Source organism: Gadus morhua, chromosome 4 (genome assembly GCF_902167405.1).
Source record: "Gadus morhua chromosome 4, gadMor3.0, whole genome shotgun sequence".
NCBI lineage: Eukaryota > Metazoa > Chordata > Actinopteri > Gadiformes > Gadidae > Gadus > Gadus morhua.
Genome location: NC_044051.1, coordinates 5,894,483 through 5,911,982, shown reverse-complemented (window position 1 = coordinate 5,911,982; position 17,500 = coordinate 5,894,483). Strand labels below are relative to the sequence as shown.

Here is a 17,500-nt window from a genome sequence, read left to right as displayed (position 1 = left end):
GAGGGGTCAGGGACGGGGTAATCGGATGCAAGACAAACACACACACGTCTTATGTAAGCGGTCGTGACTATCCTGTCCGTCCAGCCCCCCCTGATGCTGGGACAGCCTCGCTCTCTCCCTCTCGATTGTTGTCGTTGTGTGGCCCTCTCTCTCTCTCTCTCTCTCTCTCCCTCTCTCTCTCTCTCTCTCTTCTTTTGTCCCTCCGTCTCTGTCTTTGTCTCACACTCTCACGCACTCTCTCTCTCTCTCTCCCTCTGTCCCTGTCTGTCTGTCTGTCTGTCTCTCTCTCTCTCTCTCTCTCTCTCTCTTACTCCCTCTCTCTCCCTCTTAATCTCCCTCCTTTTCTCTCATGCTCTCTCTCCTTCTCTCCCGTGGTCTCTCTCCCTCTCTCTCCTTCTCTCCCATGGTCTCTCTCTCGACCTCGTCGTTGTCTGCTGTTCTTGGCCCTTAATCGGTTGCGTGCTGGACAGCGGTCCAGCCACTCGCTCGCCCTCTACCAACCTTTTGTTCCAGTTTCCCTCTCTCTCTTTCCCCCCCTTCCCCCCTCCCCCCCCCCCCCCCCCCCCCCCCCCCCCCCCCCCCCCCCCCCCCCCCCGGGGGGGGCCGTACACACACGTCCGCCTCCACCTGTCTCTCCATCCTTCCTCCGTGTTCATCTCCTTGTTTGTGTTTCCAACGCCGGCTGGGTTGAACCGGCGTGAACGGGTTCCAGTCGGACCTAAAGAACACATCTATGTTTCTCAGTCGTCGTCAGGCCTGTGTGAGGCTGTGTCGGCGATCAGGGGAACATGATCAGAGAGCTGGAACCCCCCCCCCCTGCCCCGAGCGTGTCTCTGCGCGCCGCGGAGCTGGCTGCGCTCCGTTGACGATTAGCGCAATTAGCGGCGGGGGATTTAGACCTCGTTAGCAGAACAACATGATCCTACACCTGAGCGGGCATCGGCTGGTCATGCCTGGCCGGGTCTCTCCTCAGGTGTAAAGATCACATCCGTTAATCAGCCATGATTAACTCTGTGCACGTGTGTGTTTCCGTGCGTGCGTGTGTGTGTTTGCGTGCGTGCGTGTCCGTGTGTATGTGTGTTTCTGTGCGTATGGGTTTCCGTTTGTGTTTTAGTGTGTGTGTGTGTGTGTGTTTCTGTGTGTGTGATTCTGTGCGAGCGTGTTAGAGCGAGTGTGTGTTTCTGTGCGTGTGTGTTATGGTGTGTGGAGGTGGAGGTTACGAGTCTTTCGCCGTGACAGCAGGCACACAATGCTCCCAGGCGTTCCTAGTGTGTGTGTGTATGTGTGTGTGTGTGTGTGTGTGTGTGTGTGTGTGTGTGTGTGTGTGTGTGTGTGTGTGTGTGCGCACGCGCGTGTGTGTGTGTGTGTGTGTGTGTGTGTGTGTGTGTGCTTGCACGTGGGCACCTGCGTACCTTGTTTTCCCCCTCCTGTGTACTGATGGAGAAAGGCATTTTAATGAGTTATTATGTTAATGGCAGGTAATGCATTCTGGGTAGCTCACAGTTTGGCAGCTTCAGATAGGCCCAATTAGTGGCAAATGAGGTTGAAGGCGGTTTGGTTGGCACGGTGGAGTGAGGCTCTGCTGGCTTCCAGCGCGGCCTGCGTCACGTAGCCACGACGCGAACGCTTAACTCTTAACTTCCTGCTCACCTCTGTGTCTGGTTAGAGAATAAACTTTTCCCTTCCATTGTGAATGAGGCGCGTTGGTCCTGGTTCGTTCTTTAACTAGTGATCTGGTTGTCGGATCGTCGAACAGTGAGCTGCAGTGGTCTACATACTCGAATGTCTTTACTACAGTTTAATCTGGTCCAAATATTATATCAGAACAAGATGAATATCTTTAGCCTCATAGCATGATTGCCTAAATCATATTTTGACCAAATTTTGGTATCTTACCTAACTCTACTCTCTACTCAACGCTGCTGATTCACTGCGCCTCATTGGCTATAGCCTAAGACAATCAGAGGGCTTTTTACATTCCATAATCGCTATTCTCACTGTTTATGGTTCTGCTCGGGTCTGATCCGCACACCACTGATTATTCTGCTGGGTTATGCTGGGTTCTCACGGCCTGTCCTGCTTGCTTCTCTGTGGGTATCCCTCTGTGTTCTGTTGGGTTCTCACTGTCTGTCCCTCTGGTTCTCTGTGGGTTCTCCCTCTGTGTTCTGTTGGGCTCTCACGGCCTGTCCTGCTTGCTTCTCTGTGGGTATCCCTCTGTGTTCTGTTGGGTTCTCACTGTCTGTCCCTCTGGTTCTCTGTGGGTTCTCCCTCTGTGTTCTGTTGGGTTCTCACTGTCTGTCCCTCTGGTTCTCTGTGGGTTCTCCCTCTGTGTTCTGTTGGGTTCTCACTGTCTGTCCCTCTGGTTCTCTGTGGGTTCTCCCTCTGTGTTCTGTTGGGTTCTCACTGTCTGTCCCTCTGGTTCTCTGTGGGTTCTCCCTCTGTGTTCTGTTGGGTTCTCACTGTCTGTCCCTCTGGTTCTCTGTGGGTTCTCCCTCTGTGTTCTGTTGGGTTCTCACTGTCTGTCCCTCTGGTTCCAGGCTGTGCGGCTACCCTCCGTTCTACGACGAGAACGACTCCAAGCTGTTTGAGCAGATCCTGAAGGCCGACTACGAGTTTGACGCACCGTACTGGGACGACATCTCCGACTCAGGTGTGTGTGTGTGTGTGTGTGTGTGTGTGTGTGTGTGTGTGTGTGTGTGTGTGTGTGTGTGTGTGTGTGTGTGTGTGGAGGGTGGGGGGGGATCCTGTTTCTATAGTTACTGTCTATGTGGCACACATGGAACCCACACTAACACTACAACACCTTAAACCACTAGAACTGACCTCATCTGCCTGGAATGTGTGTGTGTGTGTGTGTGTGTGTGTGTGTGTGTGTGTGTGTGTGTGTGTGTGTGTGTGTGTGTGTGTGTGTGTGTGTGTGTGTGTGTGTGTGTGTGTGTGTGTCTGTGTGTGTGTGTGTGTGTGGACCCACTAGAGAGAGTGTTAAGTGGGTGTATTTGTATGTTTGACTTTGTTATACTGTGTCTGTTGGTTGTATGTGTGTGTGTGTGTTGGTTGTTTGTGTACGTGCGTGCATGTGTGTGTTTTGTGTGTGTTTCTTTTTGTGTCTGTGTGTGTCTGACTCTGTGTACGTGTGTGTTTTTAGTGTGCGGGCAAGAGTGTTATTTCGCTTTTGGTAGCTGTCGGTGTTAATTCTTTGGTATTTGTGTGTGTCTCTGGAGTGTGTGTGTGTGTGTGTGTGTGTGTGTGTGTGTGTGTGTGTGTGTGTGTGTGTGTGTGTACTGGGAATGTTTGGGGGCACCACGCACCACCACTGCTACGCACCACGTCTCCCCAGAGCAGCCCTCTCCAGTGAATCACCCTCATAGGCTGACGGGTTTCCATAGCGATCCCAGCACACGGCGGCGTCCTAAACAGTTAGGATTCATTCCTCTCCTTCGGTTGGATTGTGCTTGCCTGTAAACCAAAGACACATGCGCTCATTAAATAAACAGGAAGTCACGCTTGTATCGCGTGGCAATGCTGAATTTGTTACAAACATTGGACTCACTCACTGACAGTGAGTCTGTCAGTCTGTGTGTGTGTGTGTGTGTGGGGGTGGGGGTGTGTGTGTGTTGCAGACTTGATATGATCTACTGAGCATGTGGTTGAAGCTGTCTAGTGTCTGTGTTACGAGGTGCTGAGTAAACAGATCCTCAGCATGGAGGGCCCTGGGCCCCTTCGGCAGGCTGCACAGGGCGCGGGTTTGAATCCCTGACCGGGGATTGAACGCCATGCGTGTGTGTGTGTATGTGCGTGGGCATGCATATGTGTGTGTGCAATGGTGTGTGTGTTTGTGTCTGTTTGTCTGTGCATATATGTGGGCGTGTGTGTGTGTCTATGTGCGTGTGACTGCGAGTGTGTGTGTAAAGGGCGCGTGTATGTGTGTATGTGCGTGTGTGTGTAAACGTGTGCTTGCATGTGTGTGCGGGGGTCATATCGTGGTCCTCTTGTGTTCTCGTCCCCCCAGCTAAGGACTTCATCAGCAGCCTTATGGAGAAGGAGCCCACGCTGCGGTTCACCTGCGAACAGGCCCTGAGACACCCCTGGTACAGGACACACACACACACACACACACACACACACACACACACACACACACACAGACGCACGTACACAGACACACACACACCAAGATAATATAACACCACACATAATAGGTCTCCTTCATCACTAACGTAAATGCAGATGTATTGATGCAATGATTGTTCCTGTTTGTGTGTGTGTGTGTGTGTGTGTGTGTGTGTGTGTGTGTGTGTGTGTGTGTGTGTGTGTGTGTGTGTGTGTGTGTGTGTGTGTGTGTGTGTGTGTGTGTGTGTGTGTGTGTGTGTGTGTGTGTGCGCGCTCCAGGATCGCGGGGGACACTGCGCTCTCGAAGAACATCCACGAGTCGGTCAGCCGGCAGATCAAGAAGAACTTCGCCAAGAGCAAGTGGAGGGTAACAGCGCTTTATACACTCGCACACTTTAAACCCCCACACACTTTAAACACTTTACAAACTTTAAACCCTTAACACACTTAACAAACTTGAACCCTTAACAGACTTTACACACTTTAAACCCTTTGCACACGTCTCCTCTGCTGGCCGCGGCTGTGACCAGGCCTGTAGACTCAGAGACACGGCCGACCTCAGCTCTCTCTCTCTCTTCGTTCTCTAACTCACTTGAACTCATCTTTCTGTTTGTCTTGTCCCTCCCCCTCTCCATCTCTCTCTCCCCCCATTCTCCCTCCCTTCCTCCCTCTCCCTCTCCATCTCTCCCTCCCTCCTTCCCTCTCTATCCCTACCTCCCTCTCCCCCCCACCCCTCTTCCTCCCTCTCTCCATCCCTCCCCCCCTCCCTCTCTCTTGCTCCCTCCCTCCCTCTCCCTCCATCCCTCCTCCCTCCCTCTCCCTCCCCCTCCCTCCCTCCCTCCCTCCCTCTCTCCCCCCCCCTCCCTCCCTCCCTCCCCCCCTCTCCCCCCCACCCTCCCTCCCCCCTCCAGCAAGCGTTCAATGCCACGGCGGTGGTGCGCCACATGAGGAGGCTGCAGCTGGGCAGCAGCATGGACGGTGGGGGGGGCCGGCAGAGGAACCAGGCCCCCAAGGCCCCCGCGGTGCCGGCCCCCCCGGGGCCCGACCCGGCGGCCCCCCTGGGCCAGACCGCCCTGACCACGCCCGCCCTCCCCGCCAAGAGCTCCTCCCCAGCGGACGGGGGCCATCCCGCCGGCCGCCAGGACTGTGAGGAACACGAGAACACGCTTACAACACGAGAACACGCTTACAACACGCTTACAACAGCAGCACACGCTTACAACACGCTTACAACGCGCAGGATACGCTTACAAAGCGAGAACACGCTTACAACACGCTTACAACACGCAGCACACGCTTACAACACGAGAACACGCTTACAACACGAGAACATGCTTACAACACGATAACACGCTTACAACACGCAGGACACGCTTACAACCCGAGAACATGCTTACATCACGCAGCACACGCTTACAACACGAGAACACGCTTGCAACACGCAGGACGCACTTTCAACCCGAGAACACGCTTATATCATGAGAACACGCTTACAACCCGAGAACACACTTACAACATGCAAAAACGCCTACAACATAAGAACACGCTTGCAACACGCAGCACAAGCTGACAACACGCAGCACAATTAGAGGAAAACGAGAACACGTTTACAACACATGGACACTTGGAGGGTAGAGAACACATGTTCACAACGCACATCACACATGGACAGTTAAAGGGCAGAGAACACATGTTAAAAACACACATCACACGCGGACAGTTAAAGGGTAGAGAACACATGTTTGCAACACACAGCACACATGGACACTTAAAGGAGTAGAGAAGGGTTAATCCCAGGTTAACATGTGTTGTTCTCCACCCTCCAGGTGTGTCTGTTCCTGCCCCGGCCACGCCCTGCAGCCTGGCCTCCGCGGCCACGCCCCCCATCGCCTCTGTGGCCCCGCCCCCGGTCGCCACGGAGACCAAGTGACGCCAGATCCCGCGGGGGACCAGCTGGGAGGCCACCGCGCTGTGAGGGGCGAGAGAGAGAGAGGGAGGTAAAGCGAGGCAGAGAGAGAGAGAGAGAGAGAGAGAGAGAGAGAGAGAGAGAGAGAGAGAGAGAGAGAGAGAGAGAGAGAGAGAGAGAGAGAGAGAGAGAGAGAGAGAGAGAGAGAGAGAGAGAGAGAGAGAGAGAGAGAGAGACAGAGAGAGAGAGAGAGAGAGAGAGAGAGAGAGAGAGAGAGAGAGAGAGAGAGAGAGAGAGAGAGAGAGAGAGACAGAGAGAGAGAGAGAGAGAGAGAGAGAGAGAGAGAGAGAGAGAGAGAGAGAGAGAGAGGTAGACAGACAGAGAGAGGGAGAGAGAGGTAGACAGAGAGAGAGAGGTAAAGCGAGTCAAGTCAGAGAGAGAGAGAGGTAGACAGAGAGAGAGAGAGGTAAAGCGAGGCAGAGAGAGAGAGAGAGAGAGGGGGTCACCGAGAGAGATAACGACGGTGATGATGATGATGATGATGATGATGATGATGATGATGATGATGATGATACAAAGGGACGGCTCCTTTGCCTCCGACTCCTCTTCCTCCCCCCAAGGCGCACCATCCCCTCCCCCCCAGCTGCCCCCCCGCCCGGCCCCAGAGGAGGGCCGAGGACTCAGAACCCACCGACGGTTCTACTGACTGACCCCTGACCCCTGACCACGCCCATTTCCTCCACTGGACCCTCCCCCCCCCGACCCGAGTCAGCAGAACTAGCCCGGCCACCCAATCGCTAAGGACATCCATCGTGTTCGGCCAGCTGTGATTGGCTAGTGAAAAGGGGCGTGTCCCGCTCCCCTTCCCCTTCGGTGGTGATTGGTTGACTTCCGGTGGCCGCACTTCCTGTCTCTCCACCGTTGCCACCCAGCTCGACGTCTTCTCTGCATCACTTAATTTAGCTTTACTCCCTGACGTCTGTCGGACAGACGGTAACTGGAACGTTAGGATTTTTTTATTATTATTATCGTTAGTAAATTGTGTGTGAAAAAAAGGGACATTTGTTCGTACGTGTGGTGACGGGGCTTTGCTCTCTTCGGATGTTCGTCTGTGCTTGAATAAGTGCTTTTCGAAGGTACCACATGACTGAATGATGTGACCCTCAGCTCATTATCTACTTTGCACAGGCTGATGATGATGATGATGATGATGATGATGATGATGATGATGATGATGATGATGATGATGATGACGATGATGCGTCCTCGCGTAGGACGTCGATTGTGTCCGTCGTTCTGACCTTTGTAGAATCAGACGCAGAGAAGGAATTGTAAAACCAATAAGATTGCAAACCCCACACGGGCCACAAGGGGTGCAAGAGAGTTGTCGGAAGTGTCCGAAAAAATAGTTTATTCTTACTTTGTTCAACTCGTATAACAATCTCACCCTTTAAGATTCACAGAAGATGGTTATATATGCAGCAGATGTAAGGCATAAAGATAGGATAGTGGTTTCTGGCAGGTAGAGCTATAAACCAGTGGTTCACGGACGGCTCATGCCAGAATCGGCTGTCCAGGTCGAACTACGACGACCGACGGAAGAAACTGATCCCACTGATCAACCACCGCTTGGGGCTTCAAGTCCGAACGAGTTTAGTGCCTGCTGCCCATCCCTGTTCCTGTACAAAGTAAAAGCCATGTCTGTACCGCTAAAGCCATTCTCCTTGTGTTGCCGTGTCGCTCCAGTTCTCGAAAGAAGAAACACATGCTTTCAGATGACCTGATCTCACGTGTTAGTTTCTGGAATTTTTTGTGTTAAAAAAAAAAGTTCTTAGAAATGTTACGACATGCGATAAAATCCTTTCCGGCTGTCGAGACGGACGTTTGAAAACGAACCAGAAGCATGTTCAGTATTTTTCGGGGGGGGCCGAAAAAGAAATTGCATCAAGAAATGCGGCCTCATCATTAAGGGGGGTTTTGTGGAACACAATATTCTCTTGTTATGATGTCTGTGTCTTCGTTGTCACTGTAAAGACCGACTACTATAATCCCGGTCCGAATGCAGCCGGGTAAAGTCGGACCACTTGCATGCGGTCGCCATACTGTGTCGTCCATTGTGTACAACACTGCGCCGGGTTCAGAAGCGCTCAGGGATTTATGCAGCAGCACTGTGTTTAAGCTCGCTAACTTGTTCCTTGTTTTTCCTGTGACTGTGATTTGGGTTTGTTTGTGGTGTTTTTGTGTGAATTTTCTTGTTCTTTGGGGGCTGGGAGTTTGAGCATCGCAGTACGAGACGAAAAACGGTTTTGGGAACCTGAGTGACTCTATTCCGAACTTTTACCGAAGTTCGGAATTATTTTGTGTTTCGGTTGGATCGGTTTTGCTTTTTCTCGGCTCAAACGGAGGAGGAAGCTGATCTTTAGTTTTGGATGATGTCAGATCTCGCCGAGGTGTCGGAGGCATCTTGTCGCTCGGACATATCGGATGCAAACCCTTCTCTTCGCTAACCCCTTTATCGTGATTCTAAGCCAAATCCCAGCGCTTTGTGGGTAGAATGACAGGCGGAACTGGAGATGAAATGTTGCGTCGACGTTTACAGATGGCACTGGTAAACTCTGTGTTGTGCGGTGGGATGTTAGCGATGGAAGGAAACAGAATACATTCTTTCAAAAGGGCTGACGACTAGCTGTCGACTAATCCCGACAGTAAGCTAATATTTGTGTCCGCCCTGATCGTAGTGCTGTCCAACCCCCCCTCTATTTGGCTAGTGTCCCCCTTCAAATAGCCCCCAACATTTTGAACTCACGGTTTTAAATCAGATGTCAACTGCTTGGAAGTGGCAAGCATGCCTCTGACGCAGGTGTGCATGTGTGGGCGTGTGCAAGTGCATGTATGTGTGTGTGCGAGGGTGTGTGTGTGTCTGAATGTTTGTGCGTGTGTGTGTGTGTGTTTGCATGTGTCTGTGAGGGTGTGTGTGTGTGTGTGTGTTAAGTGCATGCGTCCGTGTGTGTGTGTGTGCGTGTGTCTGTGTCTAAGTGGGTGCGTGTGTCTGTGTGTGGGGCAGGTAGTGGTGAGGTCAAGGTCAAGGCATCAGGGTCAACTATCAGGACATCAAGAAGTCCTTCACCTTCTAGGCAGCAACGATTGACTTTCCATCTGATCTACGTTTCACTTCAGTTTTCTACGTTACCTTCCTTTAAAGAAAAATGAAAAAATTGTTTATTGTTTGGGTTTTCTTCTTTTTCAAATGAGTCTTACCATGGAAAGAGCTGTTGTAAATAGACTTTGTGAATAGGATTCATGACTGTCCAGGTACTCTTTATGAATGTCCTGCTATTCACGCATGTGTGTGTGTGTGTGTGTGTGTGTGTGTGAGTGATGAAGTGATGAAGAGCGCTGGGCGGGTGAGTGAGTGATGAAGAGTGGGTGGGTGTTGATTGTATTCTCTATGAAATGTTTGATGTAAAAAAAAAAAGAAAAACTATTAAAGCTGTACTCTCCACTGCAACGATGATTTCATGTAAACCCGAACTTTGATACACAATAAGGTAATCATCATCTGTGACGTCATGTCAAGTCAAGGTCTTTGAAAATGTGTGGTTTACCTGAACTCAGGTGCGTTTTGTCTTCTGTGTGTAAAAAAGAACATCTAGCCACAACGACACAAACTCCCCGAAGCTAGCATTAAGCAGAGGGAAATATGCTCTAAAGTACGCAAACCACACGCATATCACTGACCAGCAGAGTTGCATTAGCCCAAAAAAATACAAGCATGTTTAGAATTTTTCTTTATTAAACACACTAAAGGACAAGCATCAAAAGTTCAGCCTCAAAATGAGGTTGGATTGGTTTTGTACAACCTTATATTCCCTTGTAGTGTTGTTTGTATCTGTGTTGGTGTGACGGCCATATGGAAACACTTCTTCTTCATGTGTTTCCTGGCCAGATGTGTCTACTTCCTGTCCCAACGTGTCTACTTCCTGTCCCTGTGGTCTCCCCCCCCCCCAATAAACCTAAGAAATGTCGGCTTGGCTGCCATAACGGCTCCGGAGGGCCTGCCCTGTCTACGCCTTAAACGTCAGAAAAACATGAACTTTGTGAACTGAATTGTTACCGTGGCTACCGACCGGTGTAATCTTAACATCGGTCGGTCACCACGTAGACCGAGCCTGACACCGAGACGACGGTCGCCGTTTATTTTCCCGATGCCAGTGCTCGTTACCTTGTCTGTGTGTAAAACCTGATGTTCTTAGAAATTTGATTTTTACGTTATTAGCTAATTATCACCGGATTACGCTAGGTAGGTCAGGCATACGATTGGTTGGTCGAAGGAAGTTGACCAATCGGCACATTAAGTATAGCCATGGGAATCCCCCCCCCCCCCCCCCCCGACCAATAGCAGGTCGGGCTCCGACATTTTCTTGCATGCAAACGCCATAATCTCCAGATTTCTTTTGTATACCGATGACGTTTCTCACTGTGCTGTGATGATGATGCTGATGACGATGACGAAGAATTTCACGGGGCTTGTATATCCGATGCCTTCGACAATCATGTTGCTGATATCAGTTACCATAACGACATGGGTCAAGGCAAATTATGTGTTTCCTTTTTTTTTCTTTCCTGAAATAAATCCCAAATGATGATGATTCCTGGTGTGTGTGTGTGTGTCTGCGTGCGCGTGTGTGTGTGTGTGTCGTGTATGTGTGCACCTGTATTTATGTTGTAGTTGACTGTATGTTTTATGTTTATCCAGCCCTCCTAAATACCGGCCAAACACCTTGAACTAGTTAATATCGAGAAGAACAGGATGTTATTTCGTTTTATCCTCTTAGTCATCATCATGGAAAACATCAACTTTTGAATTCCGTCCACTGAATGCATCTTCGTCTTTTCTTTCATAGAAATGAATGAGATTTCTTTTCCTTGACTGCTTCTAATCCATTTTGTTATTTCCAAGAGCCTCTCCCATAAGTCGAAGCCAACACATCTTCTCCCAGTAAGACCAACTGGGTCCCAGCCTTCTGTGGTTATACACTGAGAAGGTCTCCCACACACAGCTCCCATCACACTAGTGACATCTGTCTCGGTCTCTCTCTCTGTCTCTCTCACTCTCTCTCTCTTTGTCACACTATCTCACACCCTCTCTCCTTGACACTGTCTCCTTTGACACACTGTCTCTCTCCCTCTTACTCTTTGACACACTGTCTCTCTCACTCTCTCTTTGAGACACTGACTCTCCCTCACTCTCTCCGTCTCTCTCTCACTCTTTCTTGACACACTGTCTCTCCCTCGTTCTTTCAATCTCTCTCTCCCTCTCTCTTTCACACACTGTCTCTGCCCCTTTCTCTCTCCCTCTCTCTTTGACACACTGTCTCTCTCCCTCTCTCTCCCTCTCTTTGACACACTGTCTCTCTCCCTCTCTCTCTCCCTCTCTCTTTGACACACTGTCTCTCTCCCTCTCTCTCCCCCTCTTTGACACACTGTCTCCCTCATTCTCTCCATCTCTCTCTCCCTCTTTTTGACACACTGTCTCTCTCCCTCTCTATGACACACTGTCTCTCTCCCTGACTCTCCGTCTCTCTCTCACTCTTTCTTTGACACACTGTCTCTCTCCCTCGTTCTCTCCATCTCTCTCTCTCTCTGACAAACTCTCTCTCTCCATCTCTCTCCCTCTCTCTTTGACACACTGTCTCTCCCTCTCTCTCTGACACACTGTCTCTCTCCCTCTCTTTGATACTGTCTCTCTCCCTCTCTCTCTTTGACACACAGCCTCTCTCCCTCTCTCCCCCTCTCTCTCTGACACACTGTCTCTCTCCCTCTCTCTTTGATACTGTCTCTCTCCCTCTCTCTCTTTGACACACAGCCTCTCTCCCTCTCTCCCCCTCTCTCTTTGACACACTGTCTCTCTCCCTCGTTCTCCCATCTCTCTCTTTCACACACTGTCTCTCTCCCTCTCTCTCTTTGACACACAGTCTCTCCTCTCCTTCCCATCTTTCGGTATGGATCATTGGTATTCTTATCTTGTGACCCCCCCCCCACCCCCACTGAGCAGGTCTCCCGCTCAGAGCCCCCCTCACGCGGGTGGCCCCTGGGCCTGATCTCGGAGCCCTCCTCCCCTCTGGTCTGTGGGGAAACAGAGCCAGCGCTGTGGGCCGGAGGAGGCAGAACGGACGCACGGAGCGGAGACACTGACAGCCGCTGCCCACATGGCCCCAGACGCTCGGCACAGATGTGTGGACTTGGCCCAGGAGGCCAAACATCTGGATCCGTCAGCCCCGACAATAAGTAACCCTGAGCTCTCTGCTACAGATGCTTTTTGAGGAGAGAGAGAGAGAGAGAGAGAGAGGTAAAGTGAGTCAGAGCGAGAGAGGGAGAGAGAGAGTGAGTCAGAGCAAGAGAGAGAGAGTGAGTCAGAGCGAGAGAGGGAGAGGGAGCTAGGTAGAGCGAGTCAGAGATAGGTAAAGCAAGGGATTGAGAGAGAGATAGAGTGAGTCAGAGAGAGAGAGAGAATTAAAGCGAGTCAGAGAGGGAGAGCGAGGTAAAGCGAGGGAGAGAGGATTGCTCATGAACGTTCCCATCAGTTTATAAGTATTTCTAGTTTGATTCGAATCTTTGTTATTGACCTCATTCAATCTATTCTTGTTCTGCTGACAATGACTTCACAAAAATACTTCTAGCAGTGATGGGATCAGTGCCCTCAGCCTCAGGCCATCAGAGACGCATGGACCTGGCTTTTTAAAACATGATCTCATTACTACCTCCACGCCACCAGTAGGGGATTGTTTAGTCTGAGTTTGCGTGCGATGATCTAGACGGGTTTTCACGAGGCCAGTAAAAACCCAACACCAAAGTTGTCCCGGCAAAGTGCGAGTTTACTACGTCTTTAACCCAGACAGGCCCGTTTACAGGCCTATCAGCGAGGTCAAAGGTCACCCTCTGGCTGAGCGCGCTCTCTGCCTCAACGCCGACTAAATCCAAATTAAAGTTTACGGCTCAGTCTGGTCCACTTCCCTTGACCCTCTCGATCGCCTCACTCTGTTCCAGTTGTTTGTTAAATACTTCTTGTTATTTCCTCGTCAACCTGCGAAACCTTTCCATCGGGCCGCTCGAGGCGTGACGCCCGCGTGGAAACCATCTTCTGCAAAATGTCCGTCTGGAAGAACAAACATTTTTCCAAACAAGGCAGGAAGGGATGCTAGTCGATACAGCATGCTCCTTAATCGCATCATCTGGGCTTTAGTCACTGGCCGTAGCGATGATAAACACGGGTTGCTAGGGAAGGATGCATACAACGTAATATAAAGCAGCTTGGAATGTTCGACGATGTTTGGATTGAATGGCCTGTTCTTGTACCCCTGATCAAAAGATGACACGGTCTCTCAGACACTCTCTCTCTTCCTCTTTCTAGGTCGCGGTCTTTCGCCCTCTCTTCGACACACTGTCTATCTCACTCCTTTTGACAAAATGTCCCTTTCGCTCTCTTTGAAACACTGTTTCTCTCCGTCTGTCTTTGACACACTATCTCTCTCCCTTTCTCTTTGACACACTGTCTCTCTCTCTCTCCGTCGCTCTCTCACTCTCTCTGACAGTCTCTCTCCCTCTCTCTATTTGACACACTGTCTTTCTCCCTCTCTCTCTTCGACATACTGTCTCACTCCCACTCTCTATTTGACACAGTCTCTCTCCCTCTCTCTATTTGACAAACTGTCCCTCTCCCACTCTCTTCGACACACTCTCTCTCCCTCTCTATCTTTGACACACTGTCTCTTTCCCTCTCTCTTATTTCCACACTGTCTCCCACTCTCTCTTTGATACACTGTCTCTCTTCTCCTTCCCATCTTTTGGTCTTTCACTCTGGTCGGCACAGATCATTGGTTTTCTCATCTTGTGACCTTGAAAACCAGACATCCAATCGCAAACCTTTAGACCTTTCACGCACACACACACTCAGTCTCCCTCTGGCATGCAAGTGTGTATGTGTGTGTATGTGTGTCTGTGCCTGTTTGTGTGTGCCTGTGTGTGCGTTCCTGTTTGTGTGTGCGTTCCTGTTTGTGTGTGTTTGTGTGTGTCTCTCTGTGCCTTTTTATGTGTGTGTGTTTGTGCCTGTATGTGTGTGCGTGCCTGTGTGTCTGTGTGTGAGTGCCTGTTTGTGTATGTGTCTGTGCCTTTGTGTGTGTGCCTGTGTGTGTGTGTGTGTGTGTGTGGGGGGGGGGGGGGGGTAGCAGGAATGTCTGGAGACGTCCTGCTGTTTGAGCTCGTCTCCGTGGCCAGAGACCCTCATTCCATTCTGCCTGAAGCCCCCGGATCCACTCGACGCTGGAGAGGGAAAGTGTGTGTGTGTATGTGTGTGTGTCTGTGTTTGTTCTTTGCAATAACTTCTATGTTGGGGGTGTCTATACCTGAGATGTTGATGTGTGTGTGATTGTGTATGTGTGTGTGGTTGTGTTGTTGCGTATGTGTGTGTGGTGTGTGTCTGTCTGATTGTGAGTGTGTGCGTCTAGTTGTGTGTACATGTGTTATTGCGTGTGTGTGTATGTGTATATTTGTGTGTGTGTATGTGTGTGTGTGTGCGTGTGTGTCATCTCCAGATATTTATTGTCCTGCACTCGGTGGAGCAGATGGGGGATGATAGTCCAGAGGTTCAAACAGTAAAGGATATAGAGGAGGGCGAGCGAGCCAGAGAGACAGTGAGCGAGACACATAGGTAACACATACAGAGAGAGAGAGAGAGGGGAGAGAGAGAGAGACAGAGGGAGAGAGAGAGACAGAGAGAGAGGGAGAGAGACACACACACACACACATGAGGCGAGGGATGGACAGACGTGAGATGAGACGGCTGTCCAGACAGCAGCAGAGTGACAGACAGATGGACAGATTGTAGGGCTTAAGAGTAGCATTAGTACATTAAACCGCAGCTTAACTTAAAACTGTATCCCTCTTAATTTAAACATATTTATATCGAACTGTTCCATTCAGACCCTCGCAATCTATTCTCAGTCAACTGTGACCTTTTCTTTGAAAATATGTACTTTCTGTCTCTTCTTAATTGACCTAATTGTTTTTGGTGTTTATTTTACCCACAATGCACCAACCCTCCCAGTCAAAGACCCTCTTCTTCTCTATCACGTGGATTCATTCTCACCCTTTCATAGATTCCCTCTCCATGAAATCACTGATCATTAAACATCAGCATTAAACAAGGATCATGCCGAATGGTTTCTAATTCCTAAAAGTACAAAATAACACATGATGGATATAAGCCGTATATCTTTATTCCTGTAATATTTTGTCCAGAACTGAATAGGAGAATTAAAATCATCAAAGCAGACGAATAATCCCAAACGGCGCTTGGCAACGAGCCAATCATGACGTCCCTTCTCTCGGCCAATCCGGAATGAGGATGAATCGTGTCGTCCTTTCGGGCCCCCGAAATCTTTTTGATGTTTAATAGCAGGTGCCCATGTGTACGATAGCCGCAGTCATGAGCCTGCCATATGGCTACAAGGCAGGCGTTTAATGGAATAATATCAGACCCATGCATCATACCGTAGGCCTATGGACTTCAGTAATCCAACATTGTGGCGTCAACACATGTGGACCAGATGGATAGTGAATGGGCCTGTCCTAGGGGTGCACCAGTGTCTTTATCTACAGTATCTACAAGGTGAAATACACTGAAGGGTGAGCGTTTGTGCAGGTGTGAGCTTGGAAACGTTTCGCTGCTTCTCATTTGTTGAAACACATGAGAGAGACCGCCCAGCAGTCTCCCGCCGACCAATGGCAACAGCGGACCGACCCAGGGTGTTCCACAGGTCGCGTGACGAGGAAAGACTAGAGTACAAGGTGTGTGTGTCTGTGTATGTATACGTGTATATGTGTGTGTGTGTGTGTATGTGTGTGCGTTTGTCTGTGTGTGTGTGTTTGTCTGTGTGTGTGTGCGTTTGTCTGTGTGTGTGTGTTTGTCTGTGTGTGTGTGTATGCATATGAACGTGTGTGTGCGTGTGTGTGTTTATGCTTGTGTGCATTTGTGTGTGTGCTTTTGTATGCATGCGTGTGTATGCTTGCGTCCGTATGTGTGTGTATGTCTGTGTGTGTATGCATGTGCATGCGTGTATGCGAGTGCGTGTGTGTGTTTGTATGTGTGTGCGTACGTGTGAGTGCGCGTGTATGTACGTGTGTGCGTACGTGCGAGTGCGTCTGTATGTATGTGCGTGCGTGCGTATGTGTGAGTCCGTGTGTGTGTATGCACGTGTGTGCGTTCGTGCGAGTACGCGTGTGTGTGTGTGTGTATGTGCGTGCGAGTGCGTGTGTGTGTACGTATGTGCGCGCCTATCCACGCTACAGCGGCGTTCTCCGTCTCATGGCTCCGCCCTTGCGCCCGCTCGGCGGCGCTGGCTCCTCCCCCTGGGGGGCGATGGCGTTGAGGTGGTGCCCCGCCCGCCGCCCCTCCCTCCCCACCCGGGCCAGCAGCTCCTGGTTCTCCTGCTGGGAGCGCCGCGCCTCCAGCCGGGCGGTCCGCAGCGAGCGCTTGGCCTTCCGCACGCGGCCCTTCAGCTGGCGGTTCCGCCGCTCCGCCGCCGCCAGCCGCTCCCGCAGCTTCCTGCCGCGCTCCTCCTCCTCCAACAGGGCCTCCTGCACCGAGGAGCACAGCAGCTGGGGGGGGGGGGGGGGGAGAGGGAGGGAGGGGAGAGGAGAGGGGGGGAGGGAGAGGGGGGGAGGGGAGAGGAGAGGGGGGGAGGGGAGAGGAGAGGGGGAGGGGAGAGGAGAGGGGGAGAGGAGAGGAGGAGAGGAGAGGGGGGGAGGGGAGAGGAGAGGAGGAGAGGGGGGGAGGGAGAGGAGGAGGAGGGGGGCGGGGAGAGGGGGAGGAGGGGGGCGGGGAGAGGGAGGGAGAGGGGGGGAGGAGAGGGGCGGGGGGGAAGGGGAAGGAGGAGGAGGGAGGGGGAGGGAGGGGAGGAGGGAGGGGAGGAGGAGAGGGGGGAGGGAAAGGAGGAGAGAGGGGGGAGGGAAGGAGAGGGGGAGGAGGGTAAGAGGGGGGGAGGGAAAGGAGGAGAGAGGTGGGAGAGAGAGGAGAGGGGGGGAGGAGTGAGGGAGGAAGAAGAGGGGGGAGAGGGAGGAGGGGGGGTAAAAAGCGGAGAAGGAGAGAGGGAGGAGGGTGAGGGAGAAGGTAGGAGAAAGAGGGAGAGGAAAGAGAAGAGGGAAGGAGAGATTTACTTTGGGTTCAGGGATATTTTTCGGTTACATTTTACAACGTGAGCAGCATCACATGCGAAACACACCCACACACTGTTTCCATGTGTGTGTGGAATCGGTCGGGTCTTTCTAAGGCCCCTTGTGTGGGCCCCCTCTGACCTGGCGAGGTAAAATAGGCCCCTGGGGCCCCTGAAGAGACCCCCCCCAAAAAGTTTTCCAGGTGTGTGTGGAGCCTGGTGCGGAGGTCATTCAGGGTGAGTTCATAATAGTGCCACTGAACCCTGTCTGCGT

At 51.3% G+C, this 17,500-nt stretch overlaps 2 protein-coding genes and 1 long non-coding RNA gene across 4 annotated transcripts in view; 2 read left to right on the top strand and 1 right to left on the bottom strand.

Moving 5' to 3' along the window:
• The window catches only part of camk1da (calcium/calmodulin-dependent protein kinase 1Da), a gene marked incomplete in the record, with an annotated part of 16,861 nt that extends 10,685 nt beyond the window's left edge, over positions 1 to 6,176 (top strand). The window contains 5 exon segments of the mRNA XM_030355326.1: positions 2,538 to 2,650; positions 4,010 to 4,088; positions 4,390 to 4,477; positions 5,022 to 5,256; positions 5,937 to 6,176. Coding sequence (XP_030211186.1) covers positions 2,538 to 2,650; positions 4,010 to 4,088; positions 4,390 to 4,477; positions 5,022 to 5,256; positions 5,937 to 6,040 — 619 coding nt within the window.
• Positions 6,177 to 6,355: 179 nt separating this feature from the next.
• Positions 6,356 to 9,217, top strand: LOC115542874 (uncharacterized). The gene is made up of 2 exons (XR_003976623.1): positions 6,356 to 6,385; positions 6,497 to 9,217. It is a non-coding gene; the product is annotated as an uncharacterized LOC115542874 (long non-coding RNA).
• A 6,916-nt stretch (positions 9,218 to 16,133) lies between these two features.
• The window catches only part of ccdc3a (coiled-coil domain containing 3a), a 9,191-nt gene continuing 7,824 nt past the window's right edge, over positions 16,134 to 17,500 (bottom strand). For both annotated transcript variants that reach the window (XM_030355331.1, XM_030355332.1), the window contains 2 exons: positions 16,301 to 16,672; positions 16,134 to 16,186 (listed from right to left, as the gene is read on the bottom strand). In XM_030355331.1, coding sequence (XP_030211191.1) covers positions 16,358 to 16,672 — 315 coding nt within the window. In that variant the 3' untranslated portion in view covers positions 16,134 to 16,186; positions 16,301 to 16,357. The remainder of the gene's footprint in view (positions 16,187 to 16,300; positions 16,673 to 17,500) is intronic.